This window comes from Rousettus aegyptiacus, unplaced genomic scaffold (genome assembly GCF_014176215.1).
Source record: "Rousettus aegyptiacus isolate mRouAeg1 unplaced genomic scaffold, mRouAeg1.p scaffold_m13_p_7, whole genome shotgun sequence".
NCBI classification, from domain to species: Eukaryota; Metazoa; Chordata; class Mammalia; order Chiroptera; family Pteropodidae; genus Rousettus; species Rousettus aegyptiacus.
This window is the reverse complement of record NW_023416310.1, coordinates 75,983,967-76,010,507: the sequence shown is the minus strand read 5'-3', so window position 1 is coordinate 76,010,507 and position 26,541 is coordinate 75,983,967. Positions and strand designations below refer to the sequence as shown.

General features: G+C 54.4%; 1 protein-coding gene across 3 annotated transcripts in view; it reads left to right on the top strand.

Moving 5' to 3' along the window:
* Positions 1-26,541, top strand: part of KCNIP1 (potassium voltage-gated channel interacting protein 1) — a 247,124-nt gene that overhangs the window by 76,300 nt on the left and 144,283 nt on the right. Inside the window, exon 1 of one of the 3 annotated variants that reach the window (XM_016160168.2) lies at positions 9,470-9,765. The exons of 1 other annotated variant lie outside the window; for it this stretch is intronic. In XM_016160168.2, the coding sequence (XP_016015654.2) occupies positions 9,705-9,765 (61 nt within the window). In that variant the 5' untranslated portion in view covers positions 9,470-9,704. Of the gene's footprint in view, positions 1-9,469; positions 9,766-26,541 lie in introns of those variants that run through there. One more of the 3 variants, XM_016160170.2, reaches the window with a different exon arrangement.

The window sequence follows — 26,541 nt, the reverse complement described above, 5'->3', positions numbered from 1 at the left end:
CCCGTCCCCCTTTCTTCAAATGGTTTATATGTCGCTCTGTCCCCACAGGACTGTGAGCTTCCTGAGGGCCAGGACCAAGCCCACCTCATCCCTCTCGGCATCTCTGGTACCATCACAAGACGGGTGGGGCAGAGCAGTGGCTTGGTGGATACTGGGCGAATCGTTGGAGTGACTGGCAAGGAGCTCCTACATCACAGGCAGCAGATGTGGGGTGGTCAGTGCGGGACACAGGCGGGGAGCTCCTCCGCGGCCTACCCCAGCCTCCTCCTGCGCAGCAGCCACGATTCCTAGCGAACAGCACCACCTCAGCACACTCCGGGCTCGACGCTCACCTGCGGAGCACCCTCCGTCCAGAGCAGCCCCCAGCTGCGGGCGCCCACGCTAAGGCGCCATGCAGGCTCCAGCCCCGGACGGCCAGCTCGCCGTCCCCGTGAGAGTGCCCACCCCCCCTCCCTCGCCGCGGGCCAGCCCAGTGCAGGGAGGGACAACAGAAGCAGAAATGATTGTGACGTCCCCCCTGTTGTCGAGGCAGTGGCCCGCGGCTGCCCAGGAAGGGACACCCCCTCCGGACAGGGGATGAGGAGGAGAGCGCCAGCCTGGCCTCCCGGGAAGGAGGTCCCCGGTGTGCTGGGGAGCTCCCGGAGGTGCTCTGTCACTCTACCCACCCACCCCACCCCCACCACCTGTGTGCAGCGCCACCTGGGACCACGGTGTCCTCTAAGCCAAGACAAAGTCTCTTCACATCCACTTTCCTCTAACCCAGGGCAGTCATCCTATCTAGGAGGGGGTGAGTGGAAGGCTCCCCGCCCCTCACTTGTTCTTGGGGGTCAGGAATAAAATCGGGACTCCCCCCTCCTCCCGTGGTATTTCCAGAACATTCTTTTGGGGGCTTTTGGGGGCTTTCGAACGTGGAGATGTGTGTGGGGTGGGCCCCAGCTCTGGTGCGCAGCCTGTGACCTCTCCAGCTGGCAGCCCCCAGGGCACCCCGCTTCTTGCGCATTCTCTGGTCACTGCGTGAGCCAGGTCATAGCTTGACCCCCTTTGCATCCCCCAGCTTAGAACTGAGGTTCACTGGCTTGCTAGGCTGTCTGTCTGGGCCATGCCCCTCCTGGGTGCAGGGGTGAGCCACTTCTTCTTGCCAGACGCACCAGGAGAAAACAGGTCGAGACCTCAAATCCCACTCTTAGAAAAGATACACAGCCTCATGGAGTATGTGATGTTCCACAGCAGAGCGAGCTGGCTGGGCTGGGAGGGGGACTCGGGGCCATCCCTGCTCTCTAAGGCCCCACTTGGAATAGGGGAAGGCTCTCCTCAGCCCCCAGATTCCACCACCAAAGGCTGAGTTTCAGTGCTGAGCAGGGCTCTGCCTGTGGGGGGTCCAGGACCAGCCCCTCCCCTGCTCCGTAGCTGACCCCCTGCTGTTTTAGGCCGTATTTGACGCCAGAGCCTCTGCGAGTCAAACTCCAAGAGGGTGGCCTCATTGTTTCTGTGTTGCGTTCGCCCCAGGTGGCGTGTGCCACAGATCTCGAATGTGGGGCAGGGTACACGGTGACAGGAAATAACAGAAGAAGCCTCCACTGAGATCTCGTACCTTCAAGTCGCGCGATTCCCGCAGCCCCCTCCCAGAGTCGGCCCTCAGCATCACGGCAACCACAGACCGTCCCCCCTTCCTGCTTTCCTCCCTCCCCCCTCCTGGGTTTCCTCCCTCTTCAGATTCCCGCTGCGGCAGCAGGGGTGCTGGGAGGCTCAGAGCCAGCGCGGCCAGGTCCAGGGGGCCGCAAAGGGCCAGGGGCGCTCGCCGTGGGCATGCTCAGTGATCATCACGCAGCACGGCCGCCATCCCTTCCTCTCCTCCCTGCTCACCTCCTCTGGGGTCGTCAGTCAGTAGAAGCCGGGGAGGAAAAATAGACCCTGTGCACATCCTGCAGGCTGCTGGGCCCGGCTGCAGGCCCCAGACACTAACGGTGTGGGTAAGAGCGGCACCTGCCAGTCAGAGGGCACACCTCCCCTCTGCATCTCTCCCTCGGCTCCAGGAAGGTACGCCATACCTGTGAGTCCCCCGTGAATCACACTACCTCCCGGGAGAAACGATGCTAGAAGAAATCAGTTACTGCAGCAGCAGGAGGGCTTCGGGCTAGACAGGGGGTGCGTGCGGGCTCTGGAGTCAGAGCATCTGAGTTCAAGGCCAGCTCCACAGCCTGCCGCGTGACTTTGGGTAGGTCTTGTAACTTCTCTGTGCTCCGGTTGCCCCGTACGTGAAATGAGGGATCACGAGAGTATGTACCTTGTGGGGTATCGAGATGATTAACCGGGGCCCGGCAGGTGACTGGCACATGGTAAGAACTCCACAGATGGTGGCTGCCTTCGTTAATGCAATCGTCGCATAGCCTCAGGATGAAAGAGGAGTGTTAACGCGACCGACCCCCTGACATTTCCAGGAAGTCGTGGACCCGTATTTTAGACACACTTTAGAAAGACAAGATATTCTGCTCATGGGATCTGTCCCTGTGGCCTCAGCCATTTCAGTGTCCCCTGGCCACCCTGCCATACCAGTATGTCCTGGGCCACCCCACCCCCTTCCCCTGCCCGGCCACCCTGCCTCAGCCCTGCTCCATCCTTGTTTTCTCTGCCCACTTCTACCCTGACCTTTGCCCTCCTAAACTGACCTTGGCCCCTGAACTTGCTGGTCCAAACTTTTGTTTCTCCCCAGGGCTTTGGATGGGGCCGGCCAGCCTGGTGAGAGCCAGAGGCCAGCGGTTCCCTCAGCAGCCAAGCTACAGGGGTTATTCCCAGGGCTTCTTGGTAAAGTCCAAGAAGATCTCATAGTTGCAGACCTGTCCTTTGCCCCTGAGCCTGTGAGTTCCCCCAGCCAGTGAGCACAAATAGCTTCGACCCCGAGCCCCGCTCAGGGCACGATAAGCAGAAGCCGCTCGCTGAGTTGTGACTGAGTGAGCGAGCGAGTGACCGAGGATCAACGTCAACAGCACCGACGACTGGCATTTGGTGCCGAGCCGTGCAACCCGCCAGGCAGTCCGCGAAAGCCCTGGAAAGCTTCTTCTCATCTGATCCTCACTCCACCCTAAGAAGGAGACACCCTCAGTGCCCGCATCTTACAGACGTTGAAACTGAGGCTCAGAGAAGCCAAAGTCACACGGCTAAGAAATGACCGGATCATTCTCCGCCAGGGGCTGAGATGAGTTCAGACAGATCCCTTACTGTCCTCTTTCCTCCTAAGGACAGAGTTGCTTAACCAGCTGTTCACGGAGGTGCTCCAGCAGGGAGCACGTGAACACGATAAAAGTGCATGCAAAGTGTGAGTGTGCGTGCGTGTGCGCATGGTTATTTTGGCGAAGAAGGTTCACAGGTTTCATCAGATACTTAAATGTTTTTTTTGAACCTACTTGAATCCATCCGTCTCTCCATCCTTCCTCCTTCCATCCACTCCCAGAGATCCCATTTGATCAGTGTTCACACAGTGCGTGCCTTGTGCTGGGCCCAGTGCTGGCACTCGTGACTTCTCTAGTCTCCAAGACACGTAATGTGCTTCAGATAATGAAAGCTGAGATGATCCGGAATGTCCTTCTCCCTCTACCTGGGTCTAGATAACCCGGAAGGGCTTTGCTGCCAGCATCGGGGCTGCGTGGGTGGCTGCACTCTGTCTGAACTCATCTCAGCCCCTGGCGGAGAATGTTCCAGCGCTGGAGAAGGAAGGGGGAACCCTTGGGCAGTGCGGCCATCAGGATGTGAAAGACGGGGCCTGTGTCCTGGCTCCCCCTGCGTCCCCTGCAGCCCGAGTCAGTCCCGCTTCCTCGAGGGACATGATCAGCCTTGACAGACGAGGGCATGCTGGATGCATAAGGCACTTTCCAGGACAGGCACTCCCCAAAGCCCCTGTCCTAGCACAAGGTCTTTTCTTCTCACGGGAGGTGGGCAGGCAGGTGCTTGCAAAGCAGACCAGAAGCAGAAGCGGAAGCTGAGGAACGGGTGGGGGGGGGCGTTCGCATGTCTGCAGCTAGGGAGATGCTGTGTCGAGCACTTCTGTCACCATTAACGCCTGTAGCCTCGCTCCACAGCAACCGGCATTGGTGAGATTTTCCTGCCCGTGCAAATTGAGGCGTTCAAAGGTCAAATAACTACCCGAGATCACAAAACAAACAGCTCATTTGGAGCCTAATCTCCCTGCCTCGAAAACTGTATCCACTCCACGGCCCTCTGAGGAGCTATATGGACTTGCGACATCACTTTGTAGTTTGTAAAAGATTATCCGACTTAGCTTCTTGAGCATCCCCACCCCACCCTATTCTCTCTCTCCCCTTCTCTCTTTCCCAGCCTGATGGCTGTTTGTAATGATGAGAGGGGTTGATTGTCTTCAGTCATGTGCTACCAGCTCCCTGAAGGCAGGACTCCCACCTCCTCAAGCTCATTACTGGTCCATATATTTAGAATAGAGCCTGGCAGGTAGGTGGTCCTTAATAAACATTTGTTGAATGAATGAATGGATGGATGGCTGAATGAATAACTACATGAGTCCCAGAGCAAATAATAACAAAGGACATTTGCAGAGAGCTTTCCAGAGAGACAACGCACTTTTCCCTTGACTCAGTCCTCATATTGAGCCTTGAAGTCGTCCTGCTCGGAGTCACACACAGATGAAGATGCACACCTAGTACGAAAAGTGGGACTCGATCCCAGGGCTAAGCGATGGCGCCCTTTCCCCTGCCCCAAAGGATCTCAGGATGAGTGTTTATTTGCGGAGCTCCGAGGACATCCTGGGCCAGGCTGAGCTGTGGTGGGTGGGGACAGGGGAGGAGGTGCCTGCTCTGGTTTCCGAAAGCTCAGAGTCTATTTGAGGAGGCCAGACTTATGCGTGTGGAACATTTGGGAAACGGTACAAGACAGTAGCTGAATTGCACATAATCAGGTGCCAACCGCATTTCCTTCCTTCAGTAATCTGAGTCTTTTAATACCAGATGGGGACCCTGAGAATAGCTCTCCTATAAAACAGATGAAGAGCCAAGATGGAAGCCAAGGCGAGGGCTGCGGCTCGCTCGTTTTTCCTCCCTCTCTAGCCCGGCGTGATGCCCGGCTCACGGCGACGGCGACAGTGGCCGTGCCCTCGCCGTACCCGGCCACGCACGCCCCGCCCGGGGCCAGGCGCCTGCTGAGGGTCATGCAAACGTGACTCTACTGCTGCTCCCAGCCACACTGCAAGGTAGACGCAACGCGGGCCGCAGAAGGTGTGGGGGCCAGAGAAAGTACTCATCAGGCCCAAGGCCGCGCAGATAATAAGGGGGCGAAATCGGGGTTTGAACACAGATCGAGCGGCCCCGGGACGGCCTATGCCCGAGGATGCGGAGGAACGGCTGTGTGTGCAAAAACACAGGCAAGCATGTGCGTGCTTTACCAGGATCCCTGCAGGCCTCTGCCCATCTCGCCCCTTCCTCCTGAGCAGCCTCCCAGGGGGGACCCTAAGGCAGTGGTCCCCAAGCTTTTCGGCACCAGGGTCCGGTGCTCCTATGAGAATCTAATACTTGATGGTCCGAGGCAGAGCTGAGGCGGCGATGCCAGCACTGGGGAGCGGCTGCAAATGCAGAAGAAGCTTCCCTTGCTCTCCACTCACCTTCCGTTGTGCAGCCTGGTGCCTAACAGGCTATAGGCCGGTACCAGTCCATGGCCTGGGGGTTGGCGACCCCTGCCCTAAGGAGTCCTATGTAGATGCTCACGGCAGAGGGAAGTGAAGGCGTTTCCTCCACAGAGACTTCTGAGGACATGGACAGGCACTGGGGCTGTGTCTTAGTCCGCTCGGGCTGCTGTAATAAAACGCCACAGACAGAGTGACTCAAACCACAGAAATGTATTTTCTCACAGTTCTGGAGGCTGGAAGTCCAAGATCAAGGAGCCAGCAGGGTTGGTGTCTGGTGAGGGTTCGCTCTTGGGGTGCAGATGGCTGCCTTCTCCTCCTTCCTGTGTGCTTACAAGGCCTTTCCCTGGCCGTGTGGCGGGGAGTTCAGGGGGTCTCCGATGTCTGTTCTCATAAGGACATTGAGGCCACTAATCCCATGGGGTCAGGGGCCTACCTTATGACCTCATTTAACCTTAATTATTTTTTAGAGGCCCCGTCTCCAAATATAGCCACACTGACAATTAGGGCTTCAACATATGAATTTGGGGGGTACACAACCATTCAGTCCATAACAAGGAAGGTGAGGGAGCGGTCAGAGCTGGAGACAGTGCAGGAGCTAGCTCTCCTGTCTGAGTAGAAGTTGCCACAGCCATTAAAAAGCTCGAGTCAGATGGGGCTTCAAAGGTCGCCTTAGCAAGTACGCCCTGTGGGGACAGCAGGACAGAAGGCCCCTGCAGCCAGGAGACTGATGGGAGGCTCCCTGGCTCCCCTCACGGTTCTCCCTCTCTGTTGCAAATCCCCAAGAGGCAGGAAGTGGGTCTTCTTTCTCTCTTGTCCTTCGCACTTAACGTAATCCTCCTTAGATGCATTCTTCATGGGTGGCGTTTGCTGCACCACACAGTGCATGTGCGTGTTTCTGTTTATCGGCAGATAATGCCAACCACTCGGGGCGTCATGAGGAATCAATGAGCTATTGTGCATGTGTATACCCGGTATGAGCTTGACATATGAATGAATAAACATTTGTCGAATGGATGGACCTTTGCTTGGGAGAATAAGCTCCTTCCTTTGAAGAGACAGGATGACGTGGTAATTTTTGGTGTCTACTTACTAATTGGGTCACTGAGCAAAGAAATTCATTCATTCATTTGTTCATTCATCCATTGATTCAGCACAGAGCGACTGCACCCCTGTCCGAAACCAGGGGTCAGGCAGACAGTATACAGCTGAAGTGGTAGCAGTCTCTGCTCGCAGTCCCGGGGGAGAGACAGACAAGGAAAGTGTCAACAAGAATGGAGGGACCAAGTACTCTGACCGGAAAAAAAAAAAAAAAAAGCCCCTAGTACTTCAGGAACCCTAAGGCGGGTACCAACAGGAAACCAGGGAGGGATTGACACCTGAAGCAGATGGAGACCAAGGGGAGGGACCTGCTAGGCAGAGGGAGCAGTGTGTGCAAAGGCCCTGGAGCACAATCACGCAGGGCACACCTGGCGACTAGTGAGGGTCTGCGCAGCTGGAGCCCCAAAAGGAGCACCAGGGAGCAGAGGATTAGGAGGTGAAGCCAGGCCACAAAGGGGCCTCATAATTCATGCTTAAGCGGTTTGGACTTTATCTCGGTAACTTTACTTCATTCCCGCTGCTCAGAGGCAGCCAGCTGTGAAGAGCCCTGGAGGCGCTTTGCTATTTCTGATCTATGGAACAGAGCAAGTCATCTGTACTCTGCTCCTTCGGAGGGTCGTGGAGAGGAGGAAATGAGAGGATGGCATCCTAACCTTTCGTAAACTCTCAGCTGCCAGTCCTGGTCTTTGAGCAGTATGGAGATTAGCAGAGGCCCGAGGGTGGAATGGTTCGGTGCTCTATGCAGCGATCTGAGAAGCCTGGGGCCTGCATCAGCTCTCCAGCAACGATCCTGCCTCTGCTCCCCGAGTTCTGGCCTTGACCTCTGGCTTCGCCCAACCCATCCTTCTTTCCCCGCAGGGAGGGAAGCAGGTCAGCCCTTACTGGTCCTGCTCCGTCATGTAGGATTCCAGCCTTCATGGACTGGACAGATGAGTGCCGGCAGTTGGGAGAGCAGAAGCTTTGAATCTGGTGGGATGTAGAAGACCTCTCCCCCACTCAGTGGCCCCTAATGTCCTCATCTGCCAACAAGAGGTGGTGACAGAGCCCCCGAGTCCAAGTTGTAATGCCGCGTGCTGGCTGGGTCTTACCGGCGGTTAACCTCAGTGTCTCTGAGCGGCGATGGTTAGACACTGCCTGCCTAACTCCCAGGGCGTGGGTGAGGCGGGGCGATGTGGGTCACACAGCAACGGGCGGTGCATTAAAAGGGACGGGTATGAGGACGTGCACGTCCCCTGTTGCACAAAACAAGACATGTGTTTGGATTTGAGAAAGCATTAAGCGCCGAATAGGTCAAGAAAACAACTCATGGTCCCTGGCCAGGCCGCCTTTGTCCCTGCAAGGGCTGGAAGGAGGGGAGGCAGCTCCTGGGCGCCCTGTGTCCGTGGGGCGTGGCCATGTGCCTGTGTGGCCGCGAGCCTGTGTGAACGTGGGTGACTGCGAGGCTGTCGTGCGCTGATGGTGCACCTTTGTGCCTGTGCGTCTGTGTTTTCTGTGGGGCCCTCTGGACGCACCTGTGGGTGTATTATGGCTGAGTGTGTGTGTGTGTGCAACAGCGATGCCTGTGTGGACGTGTGGGACCTGTGCCCATGTGCAACTCCGTTCGTGTGACTACGTGTGTTGGAGGCCACACGTTGGGAGCCTGTGAACCTGGTGTCAGCCGCTCTGACTCCAGGGAGGGTGGCTCCGCCTCCGGCTCTCAGGGAGGGAGACTTGCACTTCGGGCGGACCCAAACTTTGCCCTTTTGCTTCACAACTCAGAGACAGGGGTTCTGGCCTGGGTGATCTGGAGCGAGGACTTGCAAAATGGAGACTGCCCCCTAAATTCAGCTGTTGCCCCTCAGCGCTAACTCACAGCCTGCCCCATAGCTAGTTAGTTACTGAGGAGGTGATGGAGGGAGGGGTGGGGGAAGAAAAGAGAAGAAAAGAGCCAAAAGAGAAAGCAAGGGCCGAGGGGCCTGAGGCTCCTTTTGCTCCATTCCCAAGTCCCTGTCCTTAGAAGGTGGCCCTGGCCTCGGAGAAGCAGGAGGGGCCCCTAGTCCCAGGAGGACCCATTTAGATGTACGTGTTTCGTCCTTTCCTGGGTGGGGCAGACTTTTCCCCACCCAGAGAGAATTCAGGCGGGGAATTAAATTAGGATTCCCTTGAAGTCGAATGAAACAGCGCAACACGCGCACGCACACACACACATACGCGCACATACATGCACACACACGCGCACACACGTTCTCCCAGGAGCAATCCGCTGGCCCCTGCACCCCACGCTTCCGCCGCCGGGTACCTGGCGGGGATCTGGCCGGGGTGCCCGCGCGCCCCACTCTTGCGGGCGCGCGGGGCGCGGGGCGCGGGGCAGCCGCGCGGCCGCGGGCGCCCCGCTCGGCCGGCCCCGCCCCGGCCCTCCGGGGGCGCCGCCCGCCTGCCGCCCCGCTCCGCGCGCGGCTCAGGCTCGCCCCGAGCGCGGGCAGGCGGGCGCGCGGCTCCGCTCCGCGCGGTCCCCGGCGCTGTTCATTCATGATTGGTACTCGGCCCCCCGAGACCCAGCCCGAGCGCCGGGCGGGGAGCCGAGCGTGCGGCGGGAGGGGCGAGCGGAGCGCGGCTCCCGCACCGCACGCGGCGCCGGCTCCGGAGCCTCAGCCGGGCGGCCGTCCGCCCCGTGCCCAGCGCCAGGCAGGCTCCGAGGCGCCGTCGTCGGCCCCCGGCGAGGGGAGCGGCCGGGCCCGGCTCCGAGGGCTCCCCGCGAGCCGCCGGCCCTGTGCGTCCGGGCATGTGCGGGGCTGAAGGAGGAGAGGGAAGGCTCCCCGCGCTCCAGCCCCGCGCTCGCTGAACACCGCGCTGCAGGCGGGCGAGCTGCCGGGCGCTTCTTTTTCTCCTCCAGTTCGGAGTAGACGATCTGAACTGGTTTCTTTCCGGGGGGAGGGGAAGGGCAGGGCTCGGGGTCCCAAGTCGCACACAAGTCTTCGCTGCCATGGGGGCCGTCATGGGCACCTTCTCATCTCTGCAAACCAAACAAAGGCGACCCTCGAAAGGTAAGACATCTCCTTCTTCCTTTTGTTCCCCTGGCTGGGTTTGGGGGTGCTGGGAGCTGAGCTGGGGTGTGCCACGCGCCAGCCTTGGCCCGGACTTCCCTCTCTGTGAGGAGCGTGTTCACGCTTCCTGGGTCCAAAAGAGCAAGGAGCAGGCGGGAGGATTGGTGTGAACACCCGCCAAGGCGCAGAGGATGGAGCCGGAGTGGGCGCCTGCCCCGGGAGCAGAAAGCAGGGGCAGGTTCACAGGTGGGGGCGCGCGGAGTCGCCTGGGGGGGAATGTCGGGAAGCCCTTCCCGTTACCATGATGAAAGGCGATGTATTGTGAGCCCGGGGCGTCCAGCGAGGGTGCTCACACATTCACACGCTCCTCGCACAGCGATGTGGGTGCAGACCTGGGAGTCTGCCACCCGGAGAGGGTGCTGTGTCTGCCCAGCCCGGAAAACCTCTGCAAGCCAAAAGGAATCAGCTGCTGCCAGGTGGTAAAACTCCCAGGGCGCATGTCCTGGTGACTCGGAGTCATCAGGAGACAGGGCGTCACACCAGGGTGCTGCCATGCTCTGGGAACCCCTGAGGCCACAGTCGGGGTGTGGCGGAGAGGTGAGAATTAGGAAGCGTAATATCCGGAGTCCCTCCTGCCCGGCCCCGGTCCACCCCTGGTCCACAGCTGCCTTTCTCCAGCTGAGACGCCCCCTTCTCACCAGTGGAACTGTTGTCGAATGGGTCAGTGTGAAGTTGAGGCAAACGTGTTGTGACATGGGGGACTGTGCAGGACTCTTCTAGCCAGCAGTTAGGAAGTTGGTTGTCGGAAATACAGAGATGAGGCAGTTAGGAAAAAGAAAACAATGGGCTTGGTTTGGGTTGGCTCCATTCTCAAATACCATTGCGAGTGGTCACAGGATTTCAAGTCACCTGACGCGTAAACCTTCAAGTTCCGCCGTTGGAGCCCGGGTTCTGGTTACAAGTAGGGTTACAGCTCCCACCCCGTGTGCTAGCTAGTGGTTAGGTCTGTCGGTTCACCCCAGAGTGCACCCTAAGAATCTAGTCTTAAGACTTTGGTGGGTCTCGCCTGAGGTATCAGGGGCGTCTGCATGGCAGAGCTCCCCACCCATGAGTTACCTGTTCGCGAGGGGTCCAGACACAGGGCCCAGCCTGAGACATCAAGCTGGCAGAGGAATGAGATTTCTGGGTGAAGATCGTAGGGAACGAAGCTAGCGTGGTGTTTACAACCGAGAGTATGGAGGAGGCTCTGGCCCGTTTCTCTCGCTGAGTTATGCATCTTGCCAGCAGGGAAGGGGCCGGGTGCACTTTAGCATCCCAGTCAGGACAGACAGCTCTGCAAGCCTTGGCCCAGGACCTTGACATTCAGAGCCGGCTTCTCACAGAGCCTTGATACTGCTTGACTGGGGACAAAGTTCGGCACCAAATTCCCATCTCCTCCCCCATCATCTGTCTGGCCACCAGGAGGTACCAGAAGCCAGGGAACTGTGGAGACGAGATGCTCAGGGGGCTGTTTTAAAATATTTTTCATGCCTATGGCACTCCTGGGAGGCAGCTAGGCAAATGTGACTCCGTCACTTCCTCCCTCTGTGACCTTAGGTAAGTCCCTTCACCTAAGCCTCGGTTTCCTTATCCATAAATTAGATGAGGATACTACCTCCAGGTGGGAGACTGGGTGTGTAGGGAGTGTTGGCTGTAGCCACCAGGGACCCAGAGGAGATTGTCGAAAGGATGTGAAGATCAAATGAATGATGGACATTGAGCTCCATGCACAGGGCTGGGTTAGAGCTCAGACATTACTCAGGTGTTACTGTCCATCATTCCCTTCTCCCACACAGAACTCCAGGTCACCCCAGATGCATTCCTGCAGGATTCCTGGAGGCCAAAGCTCTTTGCTTCTCTCCCAGGGTTCTAAGAAAGAGGAGAGGGGCTGCCATAATTCAGTGAGCTCCTACCGTGTGCCTGACACAGTGCTAGGTGCTTTATCTGCATGTTGGCATTTAACTCTCACAAGTACACTTGTTTGGAGCTCATAACAGGTCCAACGCTGTTGGGCCAGCCCCAGGACAAGCTGCCCAGAGCACTGAGCGATCTGCCTCTCTTACACAAAGCCCTACTGCATTGGCTGGAATTGTCCAGGCTCCAGGCATTTGCCCTGGAGCAGAGTCTTTTCTTACTGTCTCTCTCCTTAAAATGCTGATCAGCAGAAGACCCTTCCTGCAGAGAGAGAGGCCGCTTGGAAACTGGCCGGGTAGGCTAGTAATCAGGGGCCATTTCCTGGCCAGGTTCCTTCCCTCCTCAGAACCTCAGTTTCTCCTTTGTAAAAGGAGGAAGTTACATTAGACACTTCCTCAGATTCTGGAGGTTCTAAAATTTGAAGATTTCTATTGCTGGTGCCCTTACCAGAGCTGCTACTGTGATCTCTGAAACATTAGGCTCAGATCTAATTAGACACAGTCAGAGAGTGGAGGAGATTTGCAACTCAGGAGTCATTCTCCCCGCTGGGTTCAAATCCAGGCTCTACTACTTACCAGCTGTATGACTAAGCTTATTTTCCTCGACTATAAACCGGGGACAGCAGCAGTTACCATCTTAAAATAGCTGTGTGTTGTGTGGATTTCAAGGATAACGCACGTCTAATGCTTTACACAAGCTCTGCTACACAATAAGCGGTCAGCAAATTTTAGCTGCTATGAAATTTATGACTCTACCCTTTGGGCCTTTCAAATGCCTAGAGTAAGGCCACCCTGGAATTAGTCAGTGCCTCTGGGAGCCCTGGCAGCTCATTCTGGGAGCCGTCTTCCAGCCCCGTCCAGGTAACTAAGGCCCCAAAACCAGATACACACATGCTAGTCATGTTGCTACAGCCCCGCTGACCTCTGCTCTGTGGCTGGTCCTGAAAACATCATAGCCTGCTCAGTGAAAACCTTTCATGTTTTGCAATCATATCATACACATATTTTTTAAATAGAGCGAAAGCTCTACGTAGTTAGTGCCGATGCATCCTTCCGGAAGCGCCCGGCCCAGCCTGGGAAAGCCTCCCGAAGGCCGCAAGAACCCTATGTAGTTTTAGAGCTGTGTCACAGAATGAAAACAGTCCAGCTCACTTTCAGTTTCTGTTTGGGATCTTTGTCTGTCTTTAATTAGAACAGGAAAGCCCTGCTTTTGGGGGATTTAGCCTCTGCACCCCAGTCCCAGGTGGAATTTATGATTCCAGTGGTATCGCATGGGCTTATCATACCAAGGACATTGCTCTGGGTTTGGGAGGGTGGGGGGAGCAAGTAAGTGAGAAGGTTTGGGATGTCAAGGGAATCAGAGGAGGAGGATGCAGGTGCACCAGCTGGGTCTGTGGCGGGGGGTTGAGGGGGGCAAGAGAATTTAGGGAGAACAAGGCCATCCCAACAGAGATTTGCCCATAAGCAGATAATCCCACGTTGCAGGGGCGGTTGGGTCATCCACCTTCCCCTGTGGAAGGAAAGCAGCCAGAACCTTCAGGAAGGGCTCAGCTTGGCTCTCCAGAATGTTCACTGAATAGATGAGCAGACTAAATTCCAAAGCTATTAAAGACATTTTCTAAGGCCACGTGGCATGTTAGAGACACATATGGGACTGGTCCCTTGACTCCTAGATCGGTGAGCACCTGGGAGAGCTTATGAGAGCAAAGGGTTCTTGCTGTGGCTGGACTTGGGGTTTATTGACCAGAGAAGCCAGGAGATCTCTCCAGCCCGGAGCGATCGGGAGACCGGTGAGAGGCAGCGAGGCACAGAGAAGCAGTAGCTCTGCTATCACATGCTCCTGGTCTCAAGGGACCTTTGGCTCCAGGGACTCTTTGGCAAGTCATCTCACCTCGGAAATATAGTTTATTTGTGTCTAAAAGAGAAATACTGATTTACAGAGGCATTCGTACCTCGGGCATCACCTGTTTCTGCATCTTTGTTCATCCTTTTAACTCAGTAGCACCCTTCCCCCCACCTCCTGTGTAATAATTAAAATTCTACCCACATCCCCAGACCTCACTCAACTGTTTCCACATTCAGGAAGGCTTCCCTAAGCCCCAGAGAAAAGTGACTTCTCCCATCTAAATCCCTAAATCTTTTAAGATGTACATCCTCATGACTCTCCGGTCAGGCTTTAAATTAGGCCCCCACCCCAGAATGTCAGCTTCTTGGGGGGAGCTTTTCTGAATCCTCCCTCACTCACAGTGCCTGCCTTGCACGTAGTAGGTACTCAGTAAATCTTTTCTGGAATAAATTCTAAATAATGGAATGGTTGGCTGCTCTCTGTTCTTTCCTCCAGACGTAGACCCTACAGGAAAAGTTAGCTTCCCGCTGGAATTTCAGTTACTAGCCCTCTGCCTGGAATGCATTCTGTTTCTTGGTCTGTTGGCTTTGAATTGGCTTCATCTACGGAATGTTCTGAATCTGTTTACCATTTAGCAGAGAAGTGCTGAGAACAGGGTTCCCACCCCCCAGCCCCCTGATAGCTGCAGAAGTGTAGGGAGCCCACGCCCCGTGCCTGGTGCAGTTCCGGTCCCTGACTTCCGGAAGAAAAGCCCTGAAGCTCCAGACTAACAGAGAGAGGGAGGTGGGAGACCGATGGATGGAAGTGAAGGCGCTACTGCCCAAAGCTGGTGCAGGTTTCCAGCCCGGTCCCTGGAAAGGGCCTAGGTGTCGGGCCTCTTCGCATCCCTAGAAGGGCTTTAGGCTCAACAAACACTCTGTAAATGTGCAAGTGAATGAGCGAGCGCATGCGTTAACAAGTGAGGGGAGGAATGAATGGGGGAATAAATACATGAGCGAATGAAAAGAAGCAAATGCTGATCAAACGTAGATGGCAGGAATAATCAAGGAAATGAATGCATGCACGCATGAATGAATGAATGAATGAGTGGTGTATAAATTGATTGTCATGCTACCCAAATCTTGGATCTAAGACCCCCACCGTGAAACTTGGAAGAAGTCAGGGGCACAGGAAGCCCTGGCACAGATAATTCAAATAAACTTATAGCATGTGCCCCTCAGAACGCTGAAAATTATCAATTCAGTCCAGAAGAGTCTTGGTAATTTTTTGATAGCAGTAGGTGCATGGGGTCTTTGGGGAAGGTGGGAAGTTGGAAAGCATCTCCAAGCGTTTACTCTTTTGTTGATTCTTTCGAAAAACTGAAGTAAGGACTGACCCAGAGAGGCCTCCCTCGTGTTTTGGGTTCACTTTTACCCTGTCTTGGTGAGATCGAGAGCCTGTACATTTGTCTGCCCATCTTTTCGTTCATTAAGCAATCTCTTAAATGTCCGTCAGCATCGCCTCCAGATTGCTATCCGTGCCCCAGACCCACTCCAGCCTCGCCACTCTCCCTCCGCCTCTCCCTCCCTATTACCCTAGCGAACTCCTACGCATCCTTCAAGACCTCATTCAATATCACCCCTCCTCAAGACTCCCGCGGACAGAGCACATCTCTCTCTCCCTCATTCCCCTGGGCACAATCCTGCACATTACATGGTTATGGCTTGACACGGTTATCTCTCTGACTCGCTCCCGGGGCAGGAATCTTATTCTAGGGCCTCTGTGAGGCCTTGTATTGAGTCCAGACTTGATGGATGTCGGCTGTGTGGAGGGGAAGGATGGCAGGCCCGGGGCGTGCGTTCTTGATGGCTCTGAGAAGTGCAGGAATGCAGCGGCCCGGATGAGAAATCCAGCTCTGCTCTTGGGGAGAAGCTCTGCCAAGTTCTGCATAATAACCCTGGAGCTGACGTTCCATTCATCAGCGGGAGAATGAGCAGTGCTTAGGAGAGAGGGGGAGGGGGAGGAGGGGGAGGGGAGCCGGAGAGGGCGGGGGAGGGAGAGGCACACTCTTAACTGGGAATTCTGGGACCTTCAGGGAAACTTGACTTATCTTTCAGTGCCTCCCCTCCTGCCAGGTAGTATTTTAAATAGGTCACCTTCAGGGTGTAGCTGCGGTCAGCTGGGATACGCCAGCTTCCCGTGCCCTAGCCCGGGAGCAGAACGTCAGATGAAGTCCTGTTATTCCAGACCAAACGGAGAGCCACGCCGGAGCAGTGGGGGGAAATGGAAGGCACACGCAAACCGGGGGGTAGATACCACGTCGTTTCGCATGTGGCGAGATGATTTTAGCAGCTCGGGATCGTACTGGCTTGTGTCCCTTCTCAGGTCTGGTCCCTTCCTCTTCTGTTGCTCCGTCTGTGCAATGACCGGCCAGTCCTCGATGATCTCTTGTTCCTCTGAGCTGTGGCCTCCGATTCCATCTCTCTGGGATTTAGAGCCGTTTCAACAATGGCCACTAGAACCCCAAGCAGCTTCCTGGTGACTCCTATGGGAAGCTGTCAGTTTTAGATGATGAAAGAAATTTCTAGTGGTAGAATAAGAAAAGGTGGGTTACGTGCCAATAATAAGAATAACAACCAATGTTGCTGATCTGGCCGCCACTCTGTGCCAGGCACCTTGCTCGGCTCTTCTCCGGTGTTATTTCATTAACCTCCTCCCAGCCATGGAGGACACAGCCTACTGTCGTTTCCATTTTGCAGAGGAGGAATCGCATGCTCTGAGAAGGGGGGTTGCTTGGCCGGGCCACACAGCTTGTGGTGAGCAGTGCTTGGTTCCGGCTGATCCTGGAACCTGGGTAGTTGCACACCACGCCAACTTCCTCTCCTCCTGGCCTCGCCCAGAGAAAGAAGAGCCAAAATGGGGAATGTGGAGGGTGAGGAGAAGGCATTCAGGGATAGACCGAAGCACCTCATTAGCGATACCGAACCCCAGAGCCCTCTGCAGGCGTTGAGCAAACGCTTTTTACCCCATCTGAAACCATCCCTAGATCTGTCTCCATTTAATCTGATGCTGCAAAGGCTTGAATATGAAATGATTGGGAGCACAAGGCCAATTAGCAAATTCATTAATAGGATTAAACATCTCTCCTCTAATCATTTATGCGAACTAAATTCTTCTCCCTTTGTAATAGCCATCATTGCCCATCAGTGAAGGATCAAGCACTTACGTATCCCCCAAATATGTTAGAATTTCAAACCTTCAGAATCAGGTACTAGAATCGTTCAGTGGTTTCACATGGTCTGGAGGGGCAGGGAGGGGTCAGTCAGTCAAAGGAAACTCACCAAGAGCTGGTGCATTTGCCTTCTGCTTTCTCATCGGTTCCTTTGGCCCTTAGCCGCATGTTTGCCTAACTCTATCTTATACACATGTATGTGGTATGGCAGTTATGGGCATATACTCTTAGACCTGGATGTGAAACCTGGCTCTGCAACTTATTAGCCATGTGACCTCAGGCGGGTCATCTCACCTCTGTGAACCTTCCTTTCCACATCTAGAAAATTGTAACATTGATAGTGATTTCCTCTAAGGGTCTCATAGGAATTAAAAGTAATAATGCATGTAAGATACAGTGGTCAGAACACAGCGAGACTGCAATAGAGGTAGGTTCTTGTTATCTGGAACCTCGCGGCTCAAAACGGGATCCTCAGGCCAGCGACCTTGGCGTCACCTGGGAGCTTGTTAGAAACGTAATCTCAGGCTGCACGTACATGCATGTAATTGTAAGATATAAATAATTATGAGACTATATATATCGAGCTGGAAGGGGCCTTCGAAGCCTTCTGGTTCAAGTCTCATTTTACAGATAAAAAAACGGAGTCCAGAGAAGCTAAGTGGTTTGCCCACAGTCTCACAGCTTGAGTGTCAGACCTTGGATCTGAACACCAAGCTTCCCCAGCCTCGCTCGTCTTCATCTGAGTTGCTGTGAAGTCAGATTTCCCCAGGTTAGCATTTTTGCAACTGAACTTTGCTTTCTTTCTTTGTTTTTTTTTTTAAAAACAGGAGTATGGGACCATGTGTGCCCATTATGTTTTGATTTATGAATTTTAAATGTTATTCCGGCCAAGTGAGATCCCGAATCTTGATTCTACCAGCCATCACCTTAGCCGTCTGTACCTCCGAGTTCCATGCCGTCTGAAGGTGCGACAAGGAGGCATTCTGGGTCTTCATCTAACTTGCTTCTAAGACCACCGATGAGGAGAGGGCACAGAGCAGAGCCATGCGGACGAGCGGCCTGTCTGTGCAAGGGTTTTCGGTGGCAGTGCTCGGAACGGCAGAGCAGGCTGGCAGCCTGGCTTACGTGCAAAGCTTAGGGTGGGATTTGAAGCCAGAAGATTTGACAGAGATTAGTAGGAGGCCAATGGACAAAGGAAGGGTCAGCTCGAAGCATGAAAGTCAAGTGGCTTTCCCAGGGGGGCCTAGTAGATCTTCTCTGTTGGAAAACAAACTTCCTGTACTGAGCAGTTAGCAGGACTCGGGCCAAGGTCAATAGGCTTGTTTGGGGTAGAAATGGAGAGATGGAGATGCATTGTTTAAGGAGGAGGGATTTTAACGTTCTGAGGGCCTACTATGTTCCAGACCCTTCCGCACACCATATCTCCTTTTATTTTCCTGGTAGTCCAGTGATGTCGGTATTGTTATTCTCACTTTCCATTTTGGGAAACTGAGGCTCAGGAAGGCTCTGTGATTGTCCGGTGATTAGAGAGCATGGATTGAAGCACGTCTGATCCCAGGGCCCCCCATTACACAGTCCGGGGGGCACGTCCGGGACAAGCAGCCCGTGCTCCCCAAGAAGAGCCGGTCAGCTGCTACTAGCTTACAAGCTTCCGGGAGGCAAGAAAGACGGCCACTGGCCTCCACTTTGTCCCGTCAACTCTGCATTCACGGTGACCCTGGGCCCGGAGGGAGAGGGGCCTCAGCTGCCTGCACCGGCGGGGTTCTGGGGTCCCCACAGCCCCAGCCCTCGGGGGAAGCGGGGCACTGGCATCCGTGTGTGGCTGACACCGCCCTTCATCCCCATCTCCAGGACTCCCCCAGACGGTCAAATTGCACCCTCAGCAGGGGACTCTCAGAGAGGCTTCCCTGCTCCCCTAGGCAGGGCAGTGGGGAGCCCACAGCCCTCCCCTTCTCCTCTGCACGGGGCCAGGCCAGCCCTGGGCTGGATCAGAACTCTCAGTGCCAAAGGCCCTAAGGCTGAAATGCTCAGATCCCGCCTCCACCCGCCCACTGCCCCGCCAGTTATTACCTAGGCAATTCAAAACAGAAACGGTGAAGTCAGTCTAAGGAAGTCTAATAAAATTTGAATTTTCCCCATGGTGACTACTTTGATGATTTTTTTTTTTTTGAAAAAAAAAAAATGCTTTCAAAACTTGTTTTTCGTAATTTTTGAGGCTTCTACTTCGCTGGGGCTTTAAGCATCACTCCAATGTGCCTGTAGGGGCATTTCTGCAGCAGAGTTGGAACCAGACAGGAAAAAGAAAAAAACAGATTTGTGCTGAGCACCTACTATGTGCCAGGCACTGTGCAAGGTGCTGACACATAGAACAAAAATCACACAAGTATTTTTTAAAGCTCTTATAATGAGAACAGTAAGAAGAAATGACATTTATATAGCATTTGCGCCAAATGCTATTCTAAGTACTTTTGATACATTACACTAATTTAATCCTCAGACAACCCTACGAGGTAGGTACTATGATTATTCCCATCTAAAAGATGAAATCTCGTACTGTGAGAAGCATTCATCCCCACCCCCCACACCCCCCATTTTGTAGATGACGAAACTAAAGCGTGGGAGCCAGTGACTTGCCCGAGTCCCCCCACATGGCTGGTGGGAGATCCAGGATCCGCACCAGCTCTGACTGACGCCGAAAGCAGGCCCCACGCACTTTCTAGAAGCACTCCGTTGTTTGGCGTGTCCCCAGGGTGCGTTGTAATCCGGGGCGGGAAAGCCTGGGACTAAAAAGATTGAGCATTGAATCCCGTCCTGGCTTTTTGGGGGCGCCCTGTCGCTCCCCCACTGCCTGTTAAGTCTGTCCTCGCTCTGTGCCACCATCCCAGGTTCCTCCTGACCTTCCGGAACAACCGCCGTGCGTGTCAGGCCACGTCACACAGCTCGTACGAGAGTCGAGTCGGGCTCCCGTCTGCATCACCCGGAAGAAGCAGCCGCGGGATGGAGATCAGTTCCGTAGGGCACTGTCTTTGCTGGGATTTGAATCCCGATGGTTTGACTCCAGCGCCTGCATGCTTAATCACCAGGCTAGGCTGTGTCCGAGCGCCTCCCTAATCCGACCTGCAGACTGTGTTACACCGTGGGGTTCGGGGGTGGGAGGGTGGGGAGACCATCTCTACCTGAGGACAGGTGCTGCAGAATCAGAGAGGATGTCTGGAAGAGGTGGCATTTGAGGCTGAGTGAAGAGTCGGACTGGACCTATGCAGGAAGGTAGGTTAGTGAAGTTCTAGGCAGAAGGAGTAGCATGGAGAGTGCCACTGAGGTAGACAACAAGAAGGAGAAGGAACAGGAAATGACAGGGATGTTTCGTACTTTTGTGGCTTGGAGGACGTCAGCAGAAAGGTTGTCATCAGAAGTGGAAGGGGACAGAGTGGAGTAGAGGCGAGTCAGAGTGTCCGTGTTGAGGAAGGTGGGGGACAAGACCCTGGAAGCCAGGAGACAGCAAGGATGAGGAAAGGACAAAATTAGTGGGGATCGGGACTGTCCCCCTCATCCCGACCCTGCCTCCCTGGAAGTCTCCCAGTGATCCCTCCCTCAGCCCACACCCGCTTCCTCCTCTTCCCCTCCCTGGGTGCTCACTGTTTGTCCTGCGTGGTTTAGCAATCAATTACCTCAAATTGTTCTACAATCATTTCCCTTAAATATGCCCTGACTCTCCAGTAAGACACACTTTCCTCAAAGACTGGGACCTTTCTTCCTGCTCTTCTGAGGCTTCTCCAAGGAGCCCCACACAGTTCTGGGCACACGATTGGTATTTGGCGACTTGTATTGACATTTCACAGAGATGCGCAAGGACTTAGGATTCCCTAATTGGGATTAATGTGACAAAGAAACTTGGGCACAGCTTCGAGGCTCCGCCACAGCATAGCCACAGGATCTGAGCATCAAAGATTGTGTTTTAGTGAGAAATGGAGACCACTGGGGGCTGTCGCATTATAGCTTAGCATCGATGGAGAGAAGGTGTGAGGTCTTGGGTGGAATGGAAGCAAAGGCCAATCCAAGCTTACCCGTTACAAGCCATGTGGTTTAAGCAAATGGCTTAACCCCTCTCTTCACGGCAGTTTCTTGATCTGTTAGATAGCAACGATCGTGCTATCAACTCGTTGGGTCGTCACGGGGAGTCAACGAGACAATGTGAATGCAAAGGTTGGGTAAACCGTAAGGCCCCGCCTCAGTGGTGGGCACCAACATGGAGGTGATGATAATGACCATGATGCTGGCAGTGACTTCGATGATGGCGGTGGTGATGATGCTCATGGTGGCGATGGCGGTAACTGACGGCGGGGACGGTAGGGGGTGTTCCTGGCGGTGTCGGAGCTGCTGGTGTTAGCAGCAGTGTGATTATGCAGTAAGGATCACACTGACGACGGGGGGGGGTGGGGGTGGCATTAGTTGTGGTGTGACCACAGGAGAAGTGATGTTGGCAGCGATCGCCCTGGCGATGTGGTGGTGTTTGTTGTCGCGTGAGCCGCAGTGATGGGGGTAGCCGTGGTGGCACCGGAGAACATGAAGCTGTCATTCCCTTTGTCCAATCTGTCTTCTTTGGCTAGGCTACACGGAAGGATTTCCAACCCCTAGAATTTGAATTCCCCCAGATGGATTTGTCAGCAGTAGGGAAGGATAAGACAAATTACCTCGTGCCTCTAGATTTCTCCTCTTATCCATGGTTGGTGCATTCGGAATCATTTTTACACAAGCTGCCTTTTTGACACTTGCATTCCCAGCATGTAGCTCAATGCCATGCCTACTACGTAGTCAGTCTTCGATAAATATTTGTAGAATGAAAAGAGTAAATTCGCAGAAGGACACAGGCTGTGCTCTTGGATCAACTCGTCAGACTCAAACGTCTCATCTCCAACGGCATGCAGGGCGTTTAGGCAGCTCTCTTCCCTGCCATCAGGATGTACCTGCACTCAGACCAGGGCCAGCGTGGGCGGCAGCCCTTACTTATCATGTGGCAAGCCGGGAACAGGGCCCGGGATCCCCCTGGACGTCAGCCTGGCCTGACCACGTTCTGCCCTGATTCTGCGCTGACTGGGCACAAGAACGGTGGAGAAAATGACATCTCCCGCCAGCCGCTTCCGGGGCGTCCGTGCCTCCCTCCTCAGCACCCTTTCTGTGCAGCACACCCTTCCCCTGGAGACATCCTTTTGGCAGCAAGTCCCTCCCTCCGATCCTGGGAGGGATTACCGAAGTGGCTTCAAGCTCAATGCCTCCACGGCCTACTTTCCGGGCATGTTAGAGACACCCATAGAGCCTCTGTTCATTTTGGGACAGGAATACTCACATGCCAGCATCGTAGGGTTCTTGCGGCTTTTAGGGATGTGGCACCAAGGAAGGGTTCACTAAATGGCAGTAGCTGTTAGTATTGGTAGCATTTATTACCTCTAACCCTGGTGGAGAGAGTAACGTAGTAAGTGGTGACTAATGACAGAGCAGAGCCTTTGCGTCTCTCTCTTTGCTGGAACACACGTGGCTTGGATTCACCTTAAACCACCTGGTCCTGGAACTCTGAGGGGGTCCCCGAGTGGCTCTCACATCGTTGGTGGGCTTGTTGAGAAAGGTGGGGATGGCCCGTAAGCATTCGAGTCCATGTGCTATACCATCAAGCAAGGAATAAAATGTGGAGGCCAGATAGGCTTCAATTTAAACCCCAGACTTGCCTCTCATTGGCTGAACCTTAGTTTCTTCGGGTGTCTAGTAAGGTTAATAATACTGAGCACATGGGCACCTCGGGCAGAGTATGGAAAATAAAGTACAAATGGAGCGTGGGGGGATTTGTCTCCCAGGCAGCCCAGCACTGGAAGTAATGGAAAGAACAAAGGGGCTTGGGGATTTGAGCTGCCTGCAGCCTTTATCTGTCTCTGGAGCTGACGATTCATTATTCCCCAGAACCCAGGGACAAAATCGAGACGGGGACAAAGGCGGGGGGAGGGGGGGGCGAGGAGAGGGGCGAGAAGAGTGTGGAAGGGGGTGTGAGCACATGGAATGCGGGGAGCAGGCTGCCGTCCGCAGCAAGCGGGCAGTGTAGGGGGAAGTCACGGGGGAGACGTTTTTATTGCTGCGATTGTTATTCTTGTCAAAAGTTGTGGGGGGGGGGGAGGGAGTCCAAGCGGAAGGGCGAACTCAGGCAAGGACAAGGTGAGCGAGAGCATGGAGGGTGGACAGAACCTTGGCCAAGTTTGTTCAAGGTTGCAAACCACCGCGTGCCATCTGCAGAGGGTGGAAACCGAGGCAGGTGCCCGCCCCCCCCCCCCGAACTTCTAATACCACCCGGTAACTTTGAAGGGCGTCTAGTACGCGTGCATCTGTGTGGAGAGAGAGAAAGCATGCCACTGTGTATAGACTATCTGACACCGTGCCGGGCACATCCCCTAAATTATCTCATTCAATTGTCATACAATGTAGATAATGGTTATTATATAGTTTTTAGAGGTGGGAAAAAGTGAGAAGACTGAAGCTCAGAGAGAAGTGACTTGCCCAAGGTCAACTAGCCAGTAAGTGCAGAGACGGCATGGAACTCAGGCCGGTCTGTCCGTCATTCGGAGACTTTACACCTGCTTCCCGGAATGAGCTGCATTCGACATTTGGGGGGAAGGGGAGGCTCACAAATGCCTCTCCACACAGTCGCACGGCCAGCATGAAGCCACATGAGACTGGCCTCACTCCTTGGGACCGCCAGCCCCTCGCCGCCTCCCTGGTGGCTCTCATGTCACTGCAGCTGACGACATGAGAATCTCTCACCCCTTCTCCTTCTCCTCTGGCCTTTCTTGGCCTCCTTCCAAAGCTTCGGGAGAGCAATGAACCAACTTCAGAGTCAGAGGAAGGCGGTAGGAAGCTCAGACCGCACACCAACTTGGTCTCTACGTGACTTCCCTCTGAGTGGCCACCTCCACCGTCGTTCTAACGATGTCAGTGGGCAGCAGCCGGACGGAACGGCTGGCATGTACGGCTCTTTTCCGTCCAGACCCCGCTCAATGCAGAGGTGTTCCGTGCAATGGTGAAACGCACGGATTTCGCCTCGTCTGGACCTCGGCTCTGCCTTTCTTGAGCTGTGTGATCTTAGGTAAGCCACCTACTCTCTCTGAGCCTCAGATCCATCACCTGTAAAACCGGGAGAATAGCTCCGTCCTAGGGTTGCTGTGCAGATGAATTGAAAAGGTGCGTATAAACACCTGCTCCACACTGGGCGCTCATCTGAGGGTTCACCTCGGTTAACCGCAGACTATAGACTCGATCAATGTAGGCTCCTCCGCAACCACAATCCTAGTCCCTAGCACAAGTGTGACAATTCCTGGCAGGTGCTGTTACCCCCTCATCCTTTAACCATGCCAGACATTGGTCATCCATCCCAGTACTCTTCTCTTTCTTTCTGAGCTAGAATGCGACTTCAAAATCCTTCCTCACGCAGCGCTCCAGGCAGTCACTACCAATTTATTACGGTCGGCATGAAGACGAATGAGATTTATTTACATCCCAGTTCTGATCAAGTTCACATTTGCTGCCCCCTCTGTCCAGCCCAGGGTCTGTCTCCATTCTGTTTTTGTGACTTCATTTCTATGTGTGTGTGTGTGTGTGTGTGTATGTGTGTGCGCGCACGCATGCACCCACACGCACGCTTAAACTACTCTTCCACAATGAAGGAACATTCCAATCATTTGTTGTTGGTTTATTTGTACATATTGCTATACTTTCAGACTCCCTGCCTGTGGCTTGGGACCTTCGAGTAATATCCGCTCATATCTGAGAGGTAGGTGGGTGGAGATCGAGTTAGAACTTGGGAAAATAAAACTTATGCACAGCACTCACCATGAGTCATCTTTAGGAATGACACGAGATGTGGCTGAATATGAATTTGAAATCTCGGAAGATTTAACAGTCCGTTGGATGATGACTGCTATCTCAGAGGTAGGCCTGGAATAGAACAATATATTCTTTAAGGTAGCTGTAGTAACAAATAGACCCCAATATTTCAACGGCTTAGCACACAAAATTTCATTTTTTTGTACGTATAACTGGCCAATTCGGGCCTTCCTGTGGGCAACTTCCTTTCTTCCATGTGGTCACTCAGGGATCCAGCCTCCTTTCATCTCGTCACTCCACGAACCCTAAGGCCCCCTTTACATCTCAGGGAAGGGGGTAGAGATGGTATACTGCTTCCTAACCACAGTGACCAGAAGTGACAAACGTCACTTATGTTCCAATTTCCTTGGGGAGGGCTTGCTCCTAACCCCACGCAAATGCAAGCGTAGGTGGGAGGCAGAAACTGTGGTCTCCGATGGGCCTGGCCAGCAACTTTGTATTCTCGGGGAAGCACACGAAATACTGCAGTTCAGGGCTGGGCACCAGATCAGCTGGGTGGGGCCCTGCCTGGGGACCTCTGCATCCAGGCGCTGTTTGGTCATCTTGGGCATGGCCTGTGAGATCCTGCTGTTAAGTAGGTGTCCCTCCAAGGGAGAGGCTACAGCAGACGCAGCCTGGTGCGATTAAATATTCAAGTGGTTCACTCAGCATCTGTGATGATTCCAAGTTCACCAGGAACCTTTATTGTCATAACACGCCTCCCCCCGGCAGCTCTGCCTCCAGGGAGAGGCCGTGCTGGTCACGGCATCGGCGGTTCTGTTCTGCACGGCACTCCTGCTTCTCAATGTGGTTTATATTTTGGTCTCGTGATCTGGGTTAATGGGAGTATTCTCCAGACAGATGGGCCCCTTCCGGGTACGCCAGAAAAATCAGGTTTTCAAACCTCCAAGGCTGGGGACCAGAGGCTGGGGAAATGCGCCAAGGTAAATGCCACCTTGCGAGGTCCCTGGGAAGCAGCCAGCAGCCTCCTCTGGGCATCACTCCTGGCTCATCGCGAGGCTTCCGGCCACCTGTGGGCGTGTGGCAGCCACAGTCACAGCCCCGGTAGGTCTGGGTCTGTTGGCAGCTGCGTGCGGGATATTCTGGCAGCCTCTTCCTGATCTCTGTAAGGAAGGAAGCAGGAAGGAGAGAAGTTGAGAAAAAAAAAATCCCATGCTTAGTTTTCCCTCCAAAGCATACCTTGTGAGCCTCGTCTGTACAGGATTTGGAACAAAGGAATCCTGGCACTTTGATTATCGCGTCTGCAGCAGTCGTTGAAATGAGTCTGACACTCACCAGTGCCTTAGTAGGAATTATAATTACATTGGAAGACCTGAGGCAACCGGGTAAACTGATTAGCTGTTTGCTCTGAGTTGATAGATTTTTTTTTCCTGCTCTGGGTCATAAATAGGGCCATGGGAGATGGCAGAGCTCGCTGGGTGGGAGCTGTCTGAGACGGGGCTGTGGACCTCCAGGAAGCCAAACCGAATGGTGTTGACAGGTTTCTCCAAAGAGACAGACTGACGAGTGCCTCACTGGGTGTGTCCGGGCACCCTCGGGCCCAGGACTGTGCTCTGATCTCGGGCAGGTCTCCCTCGGACTTCAGCAAGCGCCTTCAGAGCGGGCCGATGGCCACCGGGCTGCTAGGTGATGCTCTGGGAAGCCCTCCCCCAGGCAAGCCAAAGCTCTCTGCCAGGCGTAATTTTTGCATGCATAATTACACAATTCAGAGCCTGCAGTAGAACCCCGGGCTGGAGCCAGCGCAGGGAGGCGGGGTTCCAGGACTGCAGCCCGTTCTCGGAGCCGAGTTTGAAAGAAGAGGGTAAACACTCAGCTTCCTAAGAATCGCAGCTGGCAGGGCCGGGACT